General features: G+C 42.9%; 1 protein-coding gene and 1 long non-coding RNA gene across 3 annotated transcripts in view; both read left to right on the top strand.

Annotated features, from left to right (window-relative positions):
* The window catches only part of LOC134401627 (uncharacterized), a 218,245-nt gene that overhangs the window by 143,640 nt on the left and 53,573 nt on the right, over nucleotides 1-21,032 (top strand). The gene's annotated exons all lie outside the window — the stretch shown is intronic.
* Nucleotides 1-21,032, top strand: part of LOC134401623 (DGAT1/2-independent enzyme synthesizing storage lipids-like) — a 35,225-nt gene that overhangs the window by 2,136 nt on the left and 12,057 nt on the right. The window contains exons 1-3 of one of the 2 annotated variants that reach the window (XM_063130736.1): nucleotides 13,646-13,699; nucleotides 17,026-17,325; nucleotides 19,628-19,792. In XM_063130736.1, coding sequence (XP_062986806.1) covers nucleotides 17,067-17,325; nucleotides 19,628-19,792 — 424 coding nt within the window. In that variant the 5' untranslated portion in view covers nucleotides 13,646-13,699; nucleotides 17,026-17,066. Of the gene's footprint in view, nucleotides 1-13,645; nucleotides 13,700-17,025; nucleotides 17,326-19,627; nucleotides 19,793-21,032 lie in introns of those variants that run through there. The other variant, XM_063130735.1, reaches the window with a different exon arrangement.

The raw sequence follows: 21,032 nt of genomic DNA, 5'->3' as shown, positions 1-21,032 counted from the left end.
TGTGAGGATGTGGACAAACTGTTTGGTAAAGTTCAATGGATCACATGTTTTCTTGCCCCTTGCCTTTCATGGTTAATTATATCTTGCAAGGATAGGAGTTGGCTTGGTTCAGAAACTAGTGAATTTCTCTCTTAGGGAGGAAGTGCCTTAAAGGAAGAAATAGTATGATGACCTTTAAAAAACCATCAGTGGTAAAATTAAGTACCCTCCTTGGGCAAAGAATTTGAGTATTTGGTGACTTACCAAATCCAGGCTCTTTTGGATGTGACAGATTTTATGAGTCCGTTTCTAACAGGGCTCAGACCTGCTTGCAGCACAGAAAGAGCCATGGTCACCCTGTGAAACACCCTCTGTCAGGAGAGACAGGAGGAATGTAACACTGCTGATTCTTCTTGACTTCTTAGCTGCTCTTGATACCATTGACTATGGTATCCTTCTGGAGTAGCTGTGGTAGTTAGGTGTGACTGAGACCACTTTGCAGTGTTTTTACTGTTACCTGTATAGTTTCAGGAGGTAGTGCTGGAGGGTTTCTTCTTAACTCCATGACATATTTGCTTTGGGGGCCTTCAAGGTTCCATCTTGTCCCTCATGCTGTTTTATGTCTGCATGACACTGCTGGATGTAGCAGAGGTTTGGAGTGCATTGTCATCACTATGGAGATGGCATGCAACTCGACGACTTCAGAGCTAGGTGAGGCTGTGGAAGTGATGGACCAGTACCTGGTTGCAGCAATGGACTGGATGAGGGGTAACACAACTGAGGTTAAATACAGACAACAGAGAAGCATTGCTTGTAGGTGGTTCTTCAAAATGGTTGAGTGGGATTCAAACTGTCCTAGAGATGGTTGCTCTCCCCCTGAAAGATCAGCTAGGTAATTTAGGTGTACTGCTGGATCCATCACTGTCATTAGAGCCTCAAGCAGCCTAAGTGCCACGGTGCACGTTTTACCAGCTTTAGTTGTTATCCCACCTGCAACCCTATCTAGAAGTGGATAGCCTAGATGCAGTGATCCATGCCCTGGTAACTTTCAGTTTGGATTACTACACTGCATGTGGGAGTGCTTCTAAGACAGTCTGGAAACTTAAGCTAGTGCAAAATATGTTTGTAAGAATTCTAACTGGGACCAGACGTACCTGCCTGTACCTAAATGTCATCCACGAAAGACCTTCTTCAAAATGTCCCTCATTCTGAGGCTAAGGGGGAGTCTACACCAGCCATTTATTGCAGGATTGTATCACAGTCATCACTAACGGTCCACATGACGTTCACCTGCTCCCGCAGTGATCTCGGTTCCACCTCTAAGTTTTCCTGGAATATCCCTGACTGCTTTTGTCATGGTTTTTCCAGCTCTTTCACATCCATTTTGAAGAATGTGTGTGGTGTGCCCCACCCCTTTGTGAGGTTGCTGCTGTTCTCCACAAGTTCTGAGCTCAGTGAACAGTGCTGTGAGGGGCATGTGCATGGTATCGGAGGTGTGCAGGAGTGGACCTGTCCACCATTTCTGCCACATGTTTTTGTTTGGTATTGGCATGTTTTACAGCCAAGTGTGCTTGTTTTTCTTTAATACAACCTTATCTCTGCGCAGGAGCGCATATTCAACAGAGTTCGTATCCCCCTCGCCATGTGCATGCCTGCGCTCTGTGCATGCCTCATGAGTCATAAAAAAAATCTCTGTCCTATCATCTGCCCAGCAGCGCCCACTTCTGCTGATCCACACGCACAAACAGTGTAATGGGGCACATGTGCTCCTGCAACGGCACTCCTGAAACTGTGGTACACATGAGGGCCGTGTGCCCTGTGAGTGCCGATGGCGGAAGCGGGGAACATTCGGAAGCATTCCTCTTCCATAGCGAAAGGGCTGCAGGTGTAGATTAGCCCTAAGAGTGTGGCAATGAGAGAGTGTGCTTTTTGGTGATGTCCAAATGTTCCCTGAAAGGAAGCTTTCCTGGCACCCAGACAACTAGCTTTTCCACACCAGGCTCAGACTTTTCAGCTCTTCCAGGCTTTTAAAGTGGTTTTAATTCTTGTAAAGTATTTTAAAAAAAAATTGTAGTTATTTTTAGTGTTTTATTATCAATAGGATTATTTAGTAATGATGCCTCCTGTTTGAAATTAGCAGAGAAAATACAAGAAAGCAAAATAGACCCAGATGCACACACGCTATCTTAGGACCATAAAAGGAAAATACACCCTTCTTTACTGAAGAAAAGAAAAGTTTTATTCACACACAGTCTTTCATATACAATGCAGTATAGCATAGAGTAGGCTGGCCATATTTTGGAAACAAAAAAGAAGGACAACATGGCCGCCCCAAGGGGGCATCCCTACCAACATGTCCAGCTCTCAAGGGGGAAATGGGGACAGAGAGATCTGTCCCTGCCTTGGCACCTTGCAGGGCAGGGAGGAAAGGGGAAAGAAAGAGAGGGGGGAAGAGAGAGCAAGAAGGGGGAAAGGGAAGGAGAGGGGGGGGGAAATAGGTAACCAAGAGGGGGACAGCACAGGAGGGGAAGATCATGTGGTTCCCCCACCCCATCCGGATAACCAACACAGCAGCTGCCAACTTACCCGCTGCTGCTCCTCTGCCGCTGCTGCTGTTCAGCTGCTACTCCTCCACGGCCATGCTGCCCGCTGCTGTGCCCACCTGCTGCTGGCTCCAAGGCAAGCCCAGCCAGGGCTTCAAAGGCGGACCAGGAAGGGCCAGGCCAGGGCAAAATTGGCCGCCCGTGGGCAGACCATCCACTGCCGCTGTGACCGCCCACCCAGCTGCTTGCTGTTTTGATGATTGCCTTGGGAGGGGCTGATGGCCGTGTTCCCAGAAGTCCTGGTACATGCCCTCAAACCCCTCCCAGGGCCAATGGAGGCCTTCCCCTCGGCCTTCTCCAGGGCCGGTGCCATCGCACTGGCTCAGGAGAAGCCTAGAGCGGCCCTGGGAGGACTGGAGGCTGCCTTCCCAGAAGTCCGAGAACACGCCCTCCAACCTGTTCCAGGGCCGATGGAGGCCTTCCCCTCAGCCTTCTCCAGGAGAAGCCTAGAGCAGCCCTGGGAGGACTGGAAGCAGTGTTACCGGAAGTCTGGGAACGCATCCTCTAGCCCACCCAGGGCCGATTAACTGTGCCAGCCAAGGTGAAGGCCAGAACAAACTGTTCTGGAGGCAGTGGCAGGAGGACGCGTTCCTGGAAGTCCAGGAATGCATCCTCCGGCCCTTTTTCCTGGTAAATTAGGGGTCAGTCCCAGTTGTCCCAGAGATCTCCATTTTTCCGGAGGTCTCCAGAGTTTTCCGAGTCATCTGGTCACCCTAGCATAGAGTTTCAAAACAGTTTGTTCAGTCCAGTTTGTGCTCCATTATATTGGCAGGAGTGACAGAGCAAATATATGTGCTCCCAGCAATGGTGGAGGACCGAAAGAGAGATGAAGAAAAGAAACCACAGGAAACCACATTGGGCCTGTTCAGGGGACACTTCAGGCTCTGTGGTTAGCAAAACTGTGGTTTTCTGGGGTTAGCAGAAGCCACAAGCAGTGCTGTCACACACAACACTTTAAGCCACAGTTAGAGCCACTAACCCTGCTGCAGACAGTCTGACTGTGGTTAGTGAGTGAGCAGGGTTTAGCAATTTTAAGATAGAGATATCCTAAGGATAGCTATGGTAAAAATTCCTAGGAATTTACTAACTGCAGCAATGACCCCTTCCAGTAACTTATTTTACTCCCTGCAATATGGCCTTATCTCTGAAGTATGATACTATTTTTTTATTTTGTTTTGCCATGTTTATTTGTTTATTTATGTATTTATTTACTAGCTGATATACCTGGCATTGCTCAGGCCCCCTAAGAAATGTCTGTGAGGTATTTATCTTAAAGTAGAAGGCCAGTGCTAGGCCTCTGAGTTAACTTTTAAACTAATTAAATTTGTTTATTTTTCCTCTCTCTCACCCTCATGACAACCCTGCAAGGTAGGCCAGTGCTAGGTCTGTGATGTAATTTTAAAATGAAATATTTTTCTTTCTTTCTTCTCTCTCTCTCTTTCTCACACATACCCAACGTATGGCCAGGGCCGCCTTGAAGCTGCCGCCATGATTTTCCTTGTCCCCACAGAAAACAAGAACTACAACTCCTGGCATTCCTTTCACCATGGTACCTGGCTTGCCCAATGGTAGTCCTGCCACTGAGGCTCATGGGAAGTGAAGTCTGGCCAAGCCAGTCCACACCGCACCATGCAATCAGTGCCCATAGGTAGGCTGTGAGGGAGCCAGCTGGCTGACTGACTGACTGACTGATGGTTAGCTCAGTCATTGCCGTTGGTGACGGGCCAGGAGCTGACGGGCCATTCCCTTCCACTCCTAATTGTACCTAGCAACTGAGGCATCCAGCCCCAGGTGTTAATCTAGTGCTAATAGGACCAAATTTACACCAGGTACTCTCCCTTTAGGCCTAGGATGGCAAGCCACTTCCAGGTGATTGCCACCAAAGCCCAGTAAAACTTCCCTCCCACCCAAGGCATGCTGAGAGTTGTAGGTGCAAGCCTAGCTCCCTGAATAACATGTTAATCTTTGAACACCATCTGAGGTGTGGTGGGAGACAACTGGAGAGTGGACCTTCTTAGTTGTGGCACCTGTCCCAGGTAGGCTTGTCTAGTCACTGCATTAACGGCTTTCCAGTGCCAAGAGATTTTTTTAAAAAAAAATTATTTCCCAAGGCCTTTTAACTTGATGAGATTTTTTATGCTGCGTCCCCCCTTCCCCTGGTTGTAACTAAATCACAATATTCCACGACAGATGCAGGAATTACTGAATAAAATGTATGATTTTTATGTAAAAGCCTAATAATACCATTGAAACAGAAGAGTAAATGTAGGAATGACTGATAGCTGAGGCTAGAATGGAATGGTGGGCAGGGTTAGTGGGAGTTGGAGAAAGTCAGGTAGAAAAAGAACAAAGACAGTGAGAGGATTGAGTTAGGAGTGAGATATAGTGACCTGGTTTGCTAACCCATACTTCATTTAAAATCAGCCACTCTACATGCCAGTACTACATCTTCCAGCATGCCTTTGGCAGCCGGCAGGTGCCCGCATCCTCTGAGACATCCTCTTGTTGCCAATGCTGCTCCTCAATAGAGCATTGAAGAACAGCATCGCCAAGGAAGGGAGGTAAGCAGCTGTCAATGGATGCACCCAGCTCCAGCCAAGTCTGCTGGGACTGCCCTGGCATGTGCTTTTTACCCACCAAGTGCTCCATCAGGAGCCTGTACTGAAGGGCAGGGGCTGGGCCAGGCACTTGCCCCTTCATCGGGTCTGTTTCTTGGCATGCCCAGAGTGCCTCCCCTTCCTCCCTCCCTCTTAAGGGTGAAGGCTTTGCTTGCTTCCCCCAGATTCTGAGAAAACAGCGATGGCAGGATGGTGTGCCTTTGGCCCCTAAGAGTCATGCTGTTGTATCTACTTACAATTTTAAAACCACACAGAGGGCAGAAGGAGGCACAACAAATGGACACAGGCCATTTATGTCAGTTGTTTCCTTTTCTGTGGAATTGGGTTGATTGCTCGAGACCAACCTTAAGAGTCAATGTTGTAAAAGACATGCAGCGGCATGTCTTTTATATTGTATTTTACATTATGGTTTCATACTGTTGTTTTGTACTTTGAATGGTTTTGATTTTTGTGAACTGCCCAGAGAGCTCCAGCTATTGGGCGGTATAGAAATGTAATAAATAAATAAATAAATAAATAAACCCACCTATGCACTCACAAAGGTGACTAAGTCTGGTCTCCCGCTCAAGGCATGCTGGGAATTCCACCCAAGGCATGCTGGGAGTTGTAGGCATAAGCCTAGGCTTTTATTAAATATATTTTAAAAAAATAAAAACCCCAAATTCTGTGTTTTTAGATTTTCCAGTACATTGTACAGCCAGACCTACCAGCATGCCAAATTTCAAGTTTCTAACTCATCTGGAAGTGGATAAACATTTCCAGACATACATCCCACACACATACTTTCAGCTTTATAGGTAGAGATTACAATTCTATACCCCCCAATAGCTGAAGCTCACTAACTAGTTTTATGTTGTTGATTGTTTGCATTGGGATTTTATTTGTATCATTATTATGTTTAAAACTGTAAAATGCCTAGAGAAATTTATTTTAAGAAATTTAATAACTAACTAACTACAAATGTATAGGAGCAGAAGTTTCCACAAGTGTTGTCATGGGCTATTTAATAACCCCACATGGGCTATTTTTCAGTGTGAAGTTCTGAAGTGAGTTTCTAAATGTAATTGACTGAATGACTAAACCTCCACATGATTAGGAACCCTCCTCTGAAGCCACCTGTGAAGGACATTGGGAATGAGTCTTGCATGTGCATCTCCACCTGTACACTTAGCCCTTACATGTTCAACTGAACATTTTTGTTTCTCCACATAAACTTGTACATGTTGAAAGAATGGTAAAACAAAATATTTTCTGCATGAACCAGCCCTATGAGCTTTTATGATGCACAACATGTTAGTTCAACTTTCTTGCTGAGGCATCTCTGGAGCTTGGAGGGAGGGGAATCTCTTCATGTTTTATGCTGCTCTAGTGTATATATATATATATATATATATATATATATATATATATATATATAACATTTAAGCTATTTTGACTATTAATCTTACCTTTATTTTATTTTTAATGGGGTACTCTTTTTTTAGATCACATATTGTTAGTGTTGTGAGGGTTCTGTTTGTGTGTGGGGCAGTTCAGATGAAATGGCAATGAAAGGCAGGACAAGATGCACATCTCTGAGCGACCTGGTGCCTCAATCATTTTTCAAGCAGTCCAAAATTGATGACTTTCTGCCTTCCCCTAAACCTCAACCAAAAGAGACAGCCTTTACTATTCCAATCGTACTGCTTCCAACCCCCAGTATTGGTGAAGAAAACTACCCCTTCAGCCCAATCTAAATCACCTGCTGATTGTATCCTCAAAGAAAGTAAGGAGCAACCTTTAGGGGACACAGAACATAATCTGGTTTTACAGGCATACCAGGCTGTCCTAAAGATTATGCCCTTTAACGGAGGTATGCCATGCTGGGACTCAGTGCAAATGGTCAAACATCATCTAAGGCAGTTGTTGGGGTTAGATTTATTGATCTGAGAGCTGTTGAATTGCTCCCCTCTTTATCAACATACACCAGAGTTCTTCTCAGTTTCAGCAAACCAGATATTCCTACTCTTCTAATTAGAGAAAGGTTTTTGCTTAACTCATTTGGTATTTCTCCTACAAGAGTCTTTAAAGATCTATCCCTAAAGCCTCTCTTTCCTAACAGGAGACATAGTGGTGTTATAAGAAGTTCTGGGATCAACTTTAAAACTAAGGATGCTAGTTGCAAAAGAACAGATAGTATCAAAAATAGGAATCAAAAATAGGAATCAATCTACTCAGAGTATTCTGTCAGGTGGTGCAGACACAAAAGGTACTCTATATATCCAACAAACCACTGTGAAATCTCTACCTACTCAACAGCTAGCACCTAATTTACAACAAGATTTAATCCTGTTAAAAGAAAGCCCAGATTTAATCAGATGGGATGATCCCACATCTACTGACTCGCCCATGTCTACAGTTATTTTTTCAAATCCACCACAGTTGAAATTAGAAAAGGCAAAGTATACAATAACTCATTCATTATCCCAAGCTAGAGATGACTTATGGGACTTGGAGGAGTCTCATCTCTTTGGTTCCTTCTCTGTACTCCCACAGGCAGAGCAGATTAAACACAGTGAAAACTAAGCTTCTGAGACTTTTTACAACTAACGGGAAATTAGATAAATCACATGAGGATTCAACAACTCTACCATTACCAACCTCTAAAGTGCTCTCTCCAGTCTGTAAAGTTAAAAACTCAGAGCAAGATGGAACATTTAAAACTAATGATCCCCATCCCGAGGAAGAACTGGTGGTTAAGCCTAATGCCCCCATACTAAATGTTGATCTTACTTGCTCAAAGGACTGGGTTGGTTTCCAGTTTCTGCAACCTCATGAATTAGGTTTACCTCTTATCTCTAACTTTCCTCCTAGGTCTCTTCATAAGCAGATTTTACTAACTAAGAATGGCAGTGTATTTTTAGACCCGGAAGGTGTGTTGGAGGAACTTAACCTACGGATTGACTCCCTAAGACACGTAACCTTCCACACATGCTCAAATGTCTTTCTTGGAACATAGCAGGCTGGAAGGGGAAGATTAGGGACAGATCATTTATTAATTACATCCAATCCTTTGATATTGTTCTGCTCCAGGAGACTTGGGCTTGTGAACAGCTAACTTTCAATGGGTATATTGCTACATCACTGGCAGCAACTAAATCCTCAAACAAAGGCAGGCCCAAAGCAGGATTGCTTTGTCTGGTTTCTGCATCCCTTAATGTGGAGGTGGTTGCACTCCCTGATTGTGGAACTGTTGCTATGGCAACCCTAATTAAGAGTAGCTGCCTTGAAGTCTTATTGTTCAGCATCTATGTCCCTCCAATTACATGCAATTCTGGCAAGAAAGCCCAATGGGAAGAACTAGAACAGTATATTACCCATACTGAGGCAAAGTTTCCATCAGCACAGGTCTTTATGGCCGGTGACTTCAATGCCCGGATTGGCCCCGATGATAATATATTTGCAGAATCTCGATATCTTAAAGGAATTGATCACACAATAGGGCAATCTCCATATACCAGACATTCTAAAGATGCTACCACAAATATTGCTGGCACATGTCTACATCTTCTTGCATGCCGACATAATAAAATTTTCTTGAATGGAAGCACTCCAGGTGATACGATGGGTGAGTTTACCTTCACTTCTTTGTTAGGGAGAAGTGTGGTTGACTATGTCCTTGTTACCCAGTCATTTAGAAGGGCTGTTCAAGCTTTTTATGTTGATTATACAGATAGTGATCTCTATCCTTTGGTGACATTAATTAACCCTCCCCCAAAGTTTCACTTGGCTATTGGACCTCCATTATTGGACTCCTCTCTGTCTTGTGTGAGAAGGATTAAATGGTCCAATAGGACAGAGGGTAAGTTCGTCTCTTTTATAAAATCCTCTGCCTGTCTGCAAGTATATGAAAATATTCTAGCCTCTACTGGTGAAGGAAAGCTGTATTATTATGAGGTGCTTATTTCTGATATCCAAAGGAATCTAAGGACAGAGAGCTCTCTGGCTGGTGCTAAATATTATAGGAATAAGACCTGGTTCGACCATGATTGTATGTTGCTCAAGAAACAGATTGGCCAGGTTTATTCTATAGGGGTGATAAATCTCTTCCTGAAGTGTATTATGAACTAAAACGAGAATACAAGGCACTTATTATTCGAAAGAAAAGAGCTAAAGAGAGAGAAAAATGGAATGGAATGAAAAATGGAATGCTACACAAAAGAAGGATAGCAAAGTATTCTGGCAAATTCTCACAGGGACTCTGTCAGAGTGACAAAAACATCCTGCTTGTTGTATCTCCAACTGTGAGTGGGAAAGATACTTTCTTGCAATTCTCCAGGATCCAAATAATTTCTTAGCGTCCAGTTTCCAACTGTCCCCTGATGTCCCAGAGTGGCAATCTGTCACTCATTGTGAAATTGTCAATTTGATCACTGAACTTAAATCTGGTGAAGCTCCAGGCCCAGATTCTATACCCCCTGATCTTTTAAAATTTAATCCAGAATGGTGGGCTCCCCTATTAGCAGCTCTATTCACTTTTATTAATCATTCTGGAAAGATCCCAGATATCTGGAGTAAAGCGATTATAGTCCCTATTTTTAAAAGAGGTGACAGGACCAATCCAGCAAATTATCGTCCTATCAGCCTTCTCTCAGTCATTGGTTAACTTTATGCCAGGTATTTAAAATGAAATCTTCTAAATTGGATGGAGGATAATAATATAATCGGTGAGGAACAGATTGAGATTAAAGCTGGCTGCTCAACCTTAGACCATTGTTGTGTATTAGCTCACCTGGCAGAGAAATATACCTCATTTCCTGATGGTAAACTTTTTACTGCCTTCACCAATCTTAAGTCTGCCTTCGACTTAGTTTCAAGGGAACTGCTATGGTCCAAATTACACAAAAGTTCTATGGACAAGCACCTACTGTTTCTCATTAGATGTCTGTATAATCAAACCTCTAGTCAAGTCAAATGTGGGCAGCAGGGACAACTTTCCAATTCCATCCTGGTTACAAGAGGTGTAAGACAGGGCTGTATTTTGGCCCCTTTTCTTTTTAATCTATTTTTAAATGATTTGGCTTCTTATCTTTGTAGTGTTGATTCCCATGCTCCCAAATTGTCCAACACCAAGGTGCCTTTACTTCTGTATGCTGATGATGCTGTACTGTTATCACTTTCTAGAATTGGGTTAAAATGATTACTCTCTGCATTTGGGACCTTTTGCTCTGAGAATAGTTTGACTATCAATTCTAGTAAGTCGAAAGTTTTGGTGTTCTCTAAAGCTCGGAAGCAATACAGATGGACTCTAAATGGTAATATCATTGAGCAAGTTGCCCATATAAAATATCTAGGCATACAATTGCAGAGCACTGGAGCTTGGTCTGAACAAAGAAGGCAGACAATTAATTCAGCAAATACTAGTCAGCAGCTGATCCTAACATTCTTTTTCATGCAAGGTGGTCAATTCATCCCTTCTGCACTTCAAATTTACAAAGCTAAGACTCTGGCCCAACTTACTTACGGTATTCCTATTTGGATACTGGGATTTCATGCCCAAATTGAAAGAGTCCAATCTGTATTTCTTAGAAAACTACTGGGCCTCCCTTCCTGTGCAGGGAACACAGCTATTTATCTGGAAGTGGGTATTAGATCAGTTGAATGCAAGGCATGGATCGAGGCCTTTAAATGGTGGCTGTGACTACACTTCCTTGCAGCTCCTGGTAGCTATCTTTTTACTGCTCTCAGATTCCTATGTCACTCGTTGGATGAGAGAGATGGAGAAGAAGCTACTTAGGCTGGGCTTCTCTGTGGAAGCTGTAGGCAACTATGGGCTCCAGAAGGCCCAATCTCTTGTTGTTCAAAGACTAATAGATCTAGATCTACAGCATTTAAGAACTGCTGCTTACAAATCTTGCTCTCCACTGCTCTACAATAGTTTTAAGAACTATGGACTCACTGCAGCTTCATATCTGTATGTTTTTAACTATTCCCAAGTAAAGGAGAGCATTTACACTTGCTCGCTTTAATGTGTTGCCATCAGCATTACTAGAAGGACAGCTTAGTAAAATCCCAGTTAATGAACGGATATGTCCCTGTGGTTCTGGAGCAATAGAATCTGTTGAACATGTCATTTTGCATTGTAACATGTATGAGGAATGCCAGAAAAAGTTAATCTTTCCTTTATTAACAGCCTTTTCTGGATGTAACCCCTCAACGCTGATATTAATCTGTTTAAGGGATGTGTCCTCCCATATTACTGAAAGAGTCTCTAAGTTTTTCATGACCTCAATGCAAATTAGAAAAATAACGCTGCAATCCTTCTGAGAGAAGTAACTCCCTAAGCTGTATTTTGTTTTTATGTCACTTTTTATCTATCCTTTGCATGTTTTGGTGTTGATTTTGCTGGTATGTGACCAAAATAAATAAATAAATAAACAATGCTGAACATTGGCTGGAGCACAAATGGTGCAAGCCCCGAAGTGAAGATGAACAAGCACGCTCTAGAGCACATAGTCATGCCTATTGCATGGCGGTGCAAGCAGCAAAGAAGGCTTACTTTGTTGCCTCCATTGTGTCCTCAAGTAGCCATCCGGCAGAGCTCTTTCAAGCGGTCTGGGGTTTGTTAACATTCTCCCCAGCGACAGGGTACAAAATCAATAAAACATAATGTCAGGACTTTTCTCTCTTGCGTTTTTAGGAAAGTACATAAAAATGATCAAGGTCCCAAATGTTTGCAATTCCAGAATGGGCAGATGCACAACTGATCCCCAGGGGTTTAAACTACTGGGGGGGGACTTTGAGCCCCCATCAGGATTTCCCGCGGAGGCAATGACCCACCCATCCCAGGGATTTCCTAGAGGGGGCAATGCCCAACCAGGCCCCCATCTTGACAGCAATGTGTTGGTGTCGGGAGGCCTCAGGCTCCCGCACTTGCACTTCTTCCTGGCATCTGCACCAGAAGGAGCACATGCAGAGTTGCCACCGCTGAGCACCGGGGAGGGGGAGGAATGGGGCAGTGAGAGGGGGAGGAAGACAGGGACATGAACCGGCTCTCCTCCCTCTGACTTCTCTCTCGCTGCCCCATTCCTCCCCCCCCATTTTTTCTTATCTATGATGCGAAGGATTGCATCTATAGATAAAAAAGGGGTGTGGAAGGAATAGGGCAGTGAGAGGGAGGTCAGAGGGAGGAGAGCCAGTTCATGTCCCTCTCTAATCCCCCACTCTGGCTGCCCAGTTCCTCTCCTCATTTCTTCTTTATTTTTTATCTATAGATGCAATCCTTCACATCTATAGATAAAAATAATTTTAAAAAATGAGGGGAGGGAAGGAACTGGCAGCCAGAGGGGGTGGAAGAGAGGGATGTGCAGCACCCGAACCTGCCCTCCTCCAGCCGATGGTGACGAATCAGCGGTCACCATCGGCTGTGGCATACCTCCATGTCCAAAAACGTCAGGGTAAATGCCCAACTTTTTTGGAGTGGAGCTTTGGGGGTTTGCCCCTGGATGGCTTCGGGATGGTGGCTGCATTATATAGATGACCTGCCACCTCTCTGGATCCACCCCAGGGCAAACCCCTCTTCAAGACAGGCCCCAGGTAACATCAGTAGGCACATAGCCTGGCTGGCAGCATTGCATATCCTGATTGTATTTCTTCTCCTTGGTGCTTTGTTTAGCTATCTACCCTTCAATGCTCCCTCTGGTTAGCTATAATACATTTGTTTTAATTCATAAAAAGTTTGTTGATTTTTATCTTGGTCTTCAACCTGGATAGCATATTGTATAGGACTATGGATAGTGAGGTAGTGTGCAAACTATCATAATATTATAATTAAAATCTAATATTTTTGTTGTGTACTGGTTATTTTAATATGTGGATTTAAACACTCTAGGATCTATGGCTGAAGGATGGTTTCCAGAAACATAAATATATACATCAATGTAAACAAACTAGCCCCCTTTACCAGGGTTAGCCCCATCGCCCCCCCCCCCACCGCCCCAGAAGTTGAAAAGTCTATGACCTTATGTGTAGAACTTGTAGTCTTGTTTCTGGAATTCTGCAAATCTTATGCATAAGAGACATGTCTCAAATGCTGAAATTACAGTATGTTCTATTATTTTACTTTCTTACCTAATTGCATCTTTAAAATGTTTTTTCATACTTACTATTTTAGTACCAGGCCAACGTTGGTTAATATTGTTCTATTGCACACATAACCACAAAACAGCTGCCAGGAAGGCCCAAAATAAGATCCATCATCATCATGGAATAAATGTTCCTAGGTATGTAAAGGGTATGTAACTTTTGCTATAGTAAAACAGAAATCAGCATTAGTGTTTGGACAATAATTTAGCCTGCTCTGAATTTATGCAATGGGCAGTGTGTTCTGCAGTTCAGTGCTCCTCAAGCATCAGCCTTTACAACTCCATGGAACAATTAACTCTACGCATTTCTGATCCTCTTCAGTGGGTCAAGTCCTGCTGACTTCTAGCCCATCCTAACAACCTCATTCTTACAAAGGCTTAGGATCCTATATATTCATATTCCGTCTTGATCATGTGAAGCTGGTATTGGCTTAAGTGAGGTGGGGTGCTCTGATATTGGGTGAAGTTATTCAACAACCCTCTCTCCAGTTGTAATCTATGATTACACTGTGTTAGAAATAATCCAAATACAGCAATAAGTGAAAATTCCAAGCAAAAACTTTTAAAGTCAGTTGGAATGGTTGGTTAGAACATATTATTTGATTTTCACCATGACATCAAGATTAGAAACTGCTTCAGTTTGGTACTCAGTGTTCTGCATATGCAACATTTTCAATCTTCCTTAGTGTACTGTATGCCAATCTCCAAAACCAGATTATTATGTTGGAAGGCGGGGCAGATATACAACAGATATACTCTGAAATACTTGTCTGATCATGCTAGTAAAGCTCATAATACAGCACACATTTTGCAACCAAGGTACGTCATTGCTTCCTTACATGCCGAACACCTCATTAAACAGGGCAGTGTGGGCATCTGTGTATCCTAATTTAGTGTTTTTTTTATATTTAACTATTGAATAGATCCAGCTTGCATTCGTTGGTGTAGTCCTTAGTTCAATGCAGTGAAGCCTCCAAGCAAAGTTATGTAGGTGACAGAGTTGGACACATTGTGCCCACCCTGTTTGAGCGAAGTAATACTTTGTGGTACCCCTAGGCATGGACACTGCCATGGTGTATCCCAATAGCCCTGATGAGGGGGGGGGGTCTGTCCATTCCATTCTACTGAAGAGGAGCTGCCCCAGAGCAGGGGGAAGGGGCAGTTGCATAACTCTGTCCCTTGGACTCCTCCTTCAACATACCCCTTTCCCCACCTTCACACTGTTCTCAAATTCAAAGCTGTGTGCCGGTGAGGGAAGTCTGCCACCCAGTGACTGAAGATGTCAATGCAGGCTTCAAACACAGAGACACATTTAAAACTAATTAAACTTTTTTAATGGGGAGTTGTTGTACCCATGATGGGTTGGCATGTCGTCTGAAACCAGCACTGCGAACCCATCGTTACAGGAATCAGACAACAAGCTGCTCAGCAAGAGCATGTAAAGTATAGGCCTTGTTAAAGACAGGTAGATTTATTAAGACATAGTTATAGAGTGTTAATGTCTGTGCAAGTTTATCTTTGCTAGAAGTTCCCACAGGAGCAGCTCTATTACTCCCTATCTCAGCCTTGAAGCTGCTGCTTCTCTGGGAACTTGAGGATGTTTTGAGTTGGGGGGTCACAGAAAGGGCCTTGGTGAGTTGTGCCATCCCACCCTGTTAGCACTGTGCTTGGCTTACAGGTCTGTCAATTGGCTTTGAATAGACTTTAAATGCTGATGCAAAGCTGGAAAAGCTTTGCTAGGTTTCTGGACGCAAGGCCTGAAATCCCTCCTGCTTTGGATTCTATCTCTGCCTGGAACTTTGAAAGCACTTTGCACATAGACGCTTTGCTATTTGGAATTTGGATATTTAAGAACTGCGCCATGAAAAGTACTGTGAGGCTTTTCCTAGACTTAGACTTGCATTTGCTGTGGATTGTGTGTGTGTGTGGCCTAACTCAGGTGGCAAAAGAGCTTCCCCGGAGCTAACCATATGTGCAGGGGAGTTCCTGTGCCTGAAATATTCCCTTCCCTGTGATCTTGCTTACCAGGGTCAGCTCAGCATTCGGCAGGCTGGGATTGAATGGTTGGAATTGAAACTTAACCCAACTGGAAGCTAGTCTGACTGCTAGAGTATGGCTGCACAACACTTTTACCTCTGATGGCAGCATGTAGACATAGCTAGGGAGTCCCGGCTTGCATCCTATGGTGGACATAATGAAGGTAGTAATGGCCATGGATAGAACCAGTGCTCCTCCTCCCCCACTTCGCTCTCTCTTACACACACAGAGAGGGAGAGGGGGGTATATCACATACAAAGCCTCCCACTTCCTAGAAGTCTCTGAGAAAAAGGGAAGGAAGTGACAGATGCATTCTGCTCCACCTCATGTACTTACAGTGTCCCTTGTTCCTGCATTTTCCAGAGCACGTGCTAAAATCTCAGAGGATCATCATCGTGTTTCCTTACAATGGGCTCTTTCTGGTTCTCTTCTGAGTTTGAAATAAGCATTTTTCATGGAGAAGAGACCAGTGACCACGGCAAGATCTACACCAAGCAGGAGATGACACTTTGAAAATGGTTTCAAAACTGTATGTGAAGTGGGCCCCAACAGTTGTCAATACTGTTATGAACTGTTTTAAAGCTGTGGTGTACATCCTGCCTAAGTGGCCTGTAGAGTGCAATGGGACAGCACCCTCTAGTGGGCATTTTATAGCACAACGTCAGCAGAGATGGATTAAAAGAGGTTTATTTTGTGACTCTAAAATTGAGAAAAGGAACAGGAGACATGCAGGAGGCGGACGGTATCATCATCAGGACCCGCTAATATCCATGAGTGGCCAGTAATTAGTGTGCTATAAAATGCTCGTCTGATGATACTCTCAGTCTCACTGGGGGAAATGATGTTTCCAAGGATCCCTGGCACCCAAGATACTGCAGGGAGGGCAGATTCCAAAGAGGGAAGTACAGGTTCTCAGTTCAATTTCAGTGGGAGAAAATCTTGTGGAGGAAAAGATATTCTTTTCATAATCCAGTAGAACATTTCAACCTGGAAACGTTCATATTCCAAGTCAGGTAAATGCAAATTATGGCAACATTCTTAGTGGTTAGGTTTTTCTTAGTTTTCCCAAGACAAAATTACAGTGTGCTGCTTTCTTTCTGCCTCTCTCTAACCAACTACCTATGATTGTATGTTTTCTTGTGTTGCAATTATTCTATAATAAAACCAGTTTTATTTTGAGATTACACACTCTTACAGCACAAACATGCATGTCTACTCCGAAATAAGCCCAACTCAGCTCAGTGCAATGTCATCCCAAGTAAGTGTATATAGAACTGTAGCCTTAGGATTTTGTTTTTTGTTTTTAAAGATACTATCATTGATAAACCCAGTTTCAGAAGCAAGTACAGGATATACTATTTTAAAATAAATGTACATCGCATAAGTATAGAACATGTTTCAATAATGTTTCATTGATCTGTGAGAGTGGTACTCAGGCAACAAGCCTTATTATAGGATCAGGGACTCAAGTGTCTCTTTTTCATGTGTGAAGTGTTGGAAGGTGTGAAATTGGGCAATTTGGGGTATGAATTTTGTACCATAGTGGCTCTTTTCACAGCTCTGACATATTTGGGGATATATATAATACACAAACACACGCACACACACACTTATCTCTCTCCTAGCTTAATTGTTTGACTAATCTTGTTTTATTCTTCCATTCAGGAATTAAATTCAAATATATCCTGGACCACAACACAGATACCATGACTTCCTCAACAAACCTAACATACATATATGAAGATTTGATTGGCACCATATGCATGGAGAGTTATTTACTTTCAGGGATCATGTGGTTGCCATTGGCATTACTAGCAGTTCCTTTCTGGATTTTGTGCTTTGTCTTCATTTCTGCTTTTATTGCTGTGTTCTTTGATAAGATGACTGTATCAAAGGGAACTTACCCTGACATGTGCCTTTTGACGTTGGCATATCTCTGGGACATCTTTGGAAGAATATGGCATGGTAAGAAAATAGAAGAGCTTATTTGCTGTGGTTTTTCTTTTTAAATTGTGTACTTTCTGGTATGTCATTTGTCACGTTGTCTGGGGATGAGAGGATGTGTAATCCAACACATCTGGAGGGCACCATGTTGGGTAGTAGAGCTGGGCTATGTCAAAGGTGAAGTGTCCAACAAGAAGGGAAAATAAGACAGAACCACTGCGCCTAATCATTTTCTGCTGCTTTGATTGGTTGTCTGTTCCATTTCCAAATCTTTCACTTCTTTTCCCCCTCATATAAATCCAGTTTCCTGGAAGCAAAGTCTTCCTAAACATATTAGCAAACTCCCCTCAAACTTAGCGATTCCTCCCAAACGGCACCCCTCTAAGAGATCCACTGAAGATCTACACATTTTTTGTTCTGGCACGTAGAAAGAGTGGACGCAAAAACTGAGACAAGGATCTGATCTACACCAAGTTGGGCACGACACTTTGAAAATGATTTGAAAATTGTATACTGTATGGAGTGTGTCCTGTGCCCCAACAGATGTCACTATTGTTATTATCCATTTTAAAGCAGTAGTGTAGATCCTGCCAAGCTCTGGTGTTGGTAAAAAATCTTATCTTTAATAATAAAAATATATTTTTTTCAGTACGAGTACTAAAGAATTTTTTTAAAAAATTAAAAATAAGAATTTTTACCAACATCAGAGCTTGTCTCACCTTTTGCATCTGCATTGTGGTATCCCCTCCCCCTTCTCTCTTTTCTACATGTGGGAAGAGTGGCCCACTAGATATTGTTCAATAAGTCATCAAAAATTCTTCATCTCATTGTGGTGGTGGTTGTTTTTCTTCTTCTTTATCTTTCACAGATAGTCATATAAAGTCTATAAGAGCATTTAGAATACAAGGATCCTACTGGGAATAAGTATGGAAGCTGGGGCCGGGTTTGCACAATAAGGAAAGGAAAATAAATAGCACTGTGCCAAAGTTTATGATCTGTTTATTTTCAATTATTTGTTAGGAGGAGGGGCAAAAATAAATTCCACCCCAAAATTTACAGGAAGGGTTGGGAATTTCAGAGACATTTCTAAAGGTGCAGGCTTCAGTGTTCACCTTAGTGGAAGGAGGTGGCCAAGGCATGGGTGCACTCTTTCTTCTGTCACATCCCCCTCTCCCGTTCTGTCCTTATAGCCCCTCCAGCTGCTCCAGCTTTTCAGAAAGCCCCACTGGAGGACTTAGCCAGGACTCCGTCCCATGGGACTTCGCTGTGCTGCTGCCTGCAGACTGCCTGCAAGCTGTGAGAGGCATTTTGGGTTTTGCTTTGTGCTTCTTCTATTGTTCACTGCTCCGAAATTCTTGAATGGGGAGCAGTATATATATTTCCTGTGGGGAAGAAGAAGGACCGAGGGGACAGGAGCAGGCCGAGGAAACATCGGGGCCTGCTCCTGTTGGACTCTTCCCCCACCCCCACAGGGCAAACTGCCATCTTGGCCCTGTGGGGAAGAAGAAGGACCGAGGGGACAGGAGCAGGCCAAGGAAACATCGGGGCCTGCTCCAGTTGGACTCCCCTCCTTCGGGAGCAGGACAATCCCATCAGCCCTTTTCCCAGTCCACTTAATTTCTCTCTCTCTTTACCTCTTCCCTCCTGAACTCCTTTTCCTTGTGTGTCATGTCTTTATTAGACTGTAATCCTGAGGGCAGGGACTGTCTTTTTTGCTAAGTGTAAGCCGCTCCGAGAGCCTTTTTTGGCTGAGGAGCAGGGTATAAATATGATAAATAAATAAATAAATAATAGTGTAACAATGATGCCCTTTTCTATATCAATGACACTATTCTGATTTGTGTTCTCTGAAGCCCATGTATTATTCCACTGCACTTTTTACTGTGACCTCCATAAAGATCTTATTATCTCAATTCTTTTTAAAAAACTAGGGAGATCTGAAGTATTTTATTTAAAACACCTATTATCAGATCAGAACGCTGTGATTACACACAATGTAGCATGGTTCTGTGCATCTGCTATCACCTGCAGAAAAATTATGATAAACCAAGGATAGTAAGCCGCTGCTATTACTATTTCGTTTATGACATTTTGTGTTTCAGATACATCACTCTTGCTCTTCAGTCTTTAACAGGACTGTCTTTATAATAGTTGTAATTGTAGTTATTCTAAACTGTCTGTTATTTTGTCTCCCTGTTCTTAATTTGGCTTGCTTTTATGATTATTGTATTTTGCTTTTATAATGATTGTATTTCTAGCTATTTTTATTTTGCTGGTCAATGACCGTAATAAATTTTGAAACTTTGATTTGTGTTCAAAACAGGTTATGAAGTACATGGGATCAAAAACCTACCGGAAGGACCAGGGCTGATTATTTATTATCATGGAGGAATTCCTTTAGATTACATATTTTTGATAGCAAGGCTCTATCTCAGGAAGGAGAGGTTTTGTCACTCAGTGGTTGATCGATTTGTCCTTAAATTCCCAGGTGATTTTCTTCCCATTTCATTTTCTACAACCCCTTTTCATTTAAATTATTATATTTATACTTCACCTTTTCTCCAAGGAGCGCATGGTAGCATACATGGTTCTTGCCATATCCCATTTTATTCCCAGAACAGGCAGAGAGAAATTTAGGCTGAGCTTCATGGCTGATTGGGCATTTGAACCTGGGTCAACTTGCTCCTACTCTAACATTCTTCTTAGTGAGCCCACATAAGATGCTTTTCACAGATTTGGGGTAATTCCAGCAGCTCCACCTGATACAACTCACTTTGTTCAAATTGGCTACCAACCCTCTGGAGGAGGTTTTCAGGGCACAGAACATGAACTTAGCTACATTCACAGATCTTGGATCTGAGCAATACTTTGGTGAGACTACTCTTGTGGATGGCAATTTAATTGCCTGTAACACTGAAAACCTTTATTGGGAATTATGGGTTATATATTTGTGTACAATTGTGACCTTATAATAATAGAAAGATACTTAAAGGACTTAAATGATTTGGATGTGCATATTTCAATAATTATTTTATTTATTTGCTGCAGGAGCCCTGCCCTCTTTTGTATCTGGTCAAGAGGGCAAGGCTCCTGCAGCTTTAACTGTTGTGAAGAAGAGGGAATTTCACCAGGTGCTGCATGAATACAAATGACACCTGCTGAAATTCCTTTTTCTATGCAACTGTTAGAGATACAGGAGCCCTGTCCTCCTTTCCATATGGTCAACCTACTCATGCTATGTGCTTGTGTGGGCATGTTACAAGTTTCAATGGCAAACCGCAATGGAAGCTTGAAAGCACGCTAAATTTGGCCTTTTTAAAACTCTGTAGTGGTTTACCACTGAATGTTGGCAGCAAACTACCATTTTATTATTTGGTAGCAGCACAGCAATGATAGGCGTGGCTTGTTGGGGGTGGGAAATGGCTCCTGAACCTCCTCAAATCGTTGCTCATTTTCTATATGATACAGGTCTTTCCCCATTTTTGGTATTATCATTCCTTTTGTCCCACATCCTTAGGAAGGTGTGTTTAAGCAGTGCAGAAGCAGCAATTGACACAATTGCTCCTCAGCCCTCTGTTCAGCATGGTGGATGGGCCCCTGGTTTACCTGGGAGATTAGAATGATAAAGCAGGGCTAGAAGACAGGTAGCGTTCAGGTAGCATAAGACTCATCAAGAAAGTGACTGACCACACATGAGAGCGTTAGGAGTCAGGCCTTGTTTAAGGATG

The sequence above is a fragment of the Elgaria multicarinata genome, chromosome 7 (genome assembly GCF_023053635.1).
Source record: "Elgaria multicarinata webbii isolate HBS135686 ecotype San Diego chromosome 7, rElgMul1.1.pri, whole genome shotgun sequence".
Classification (NCBI taxonomy): Eukaryota; Metazoa; Chordata; class Lepidosauria; order Squamata; family Anguidae; genus Elgaria; species Elgaria multicarinata.
Note: the sequence above shows the minus strand (reverse complement) of the source record. Positions and strands in the feature narration are given on the sequence as shown.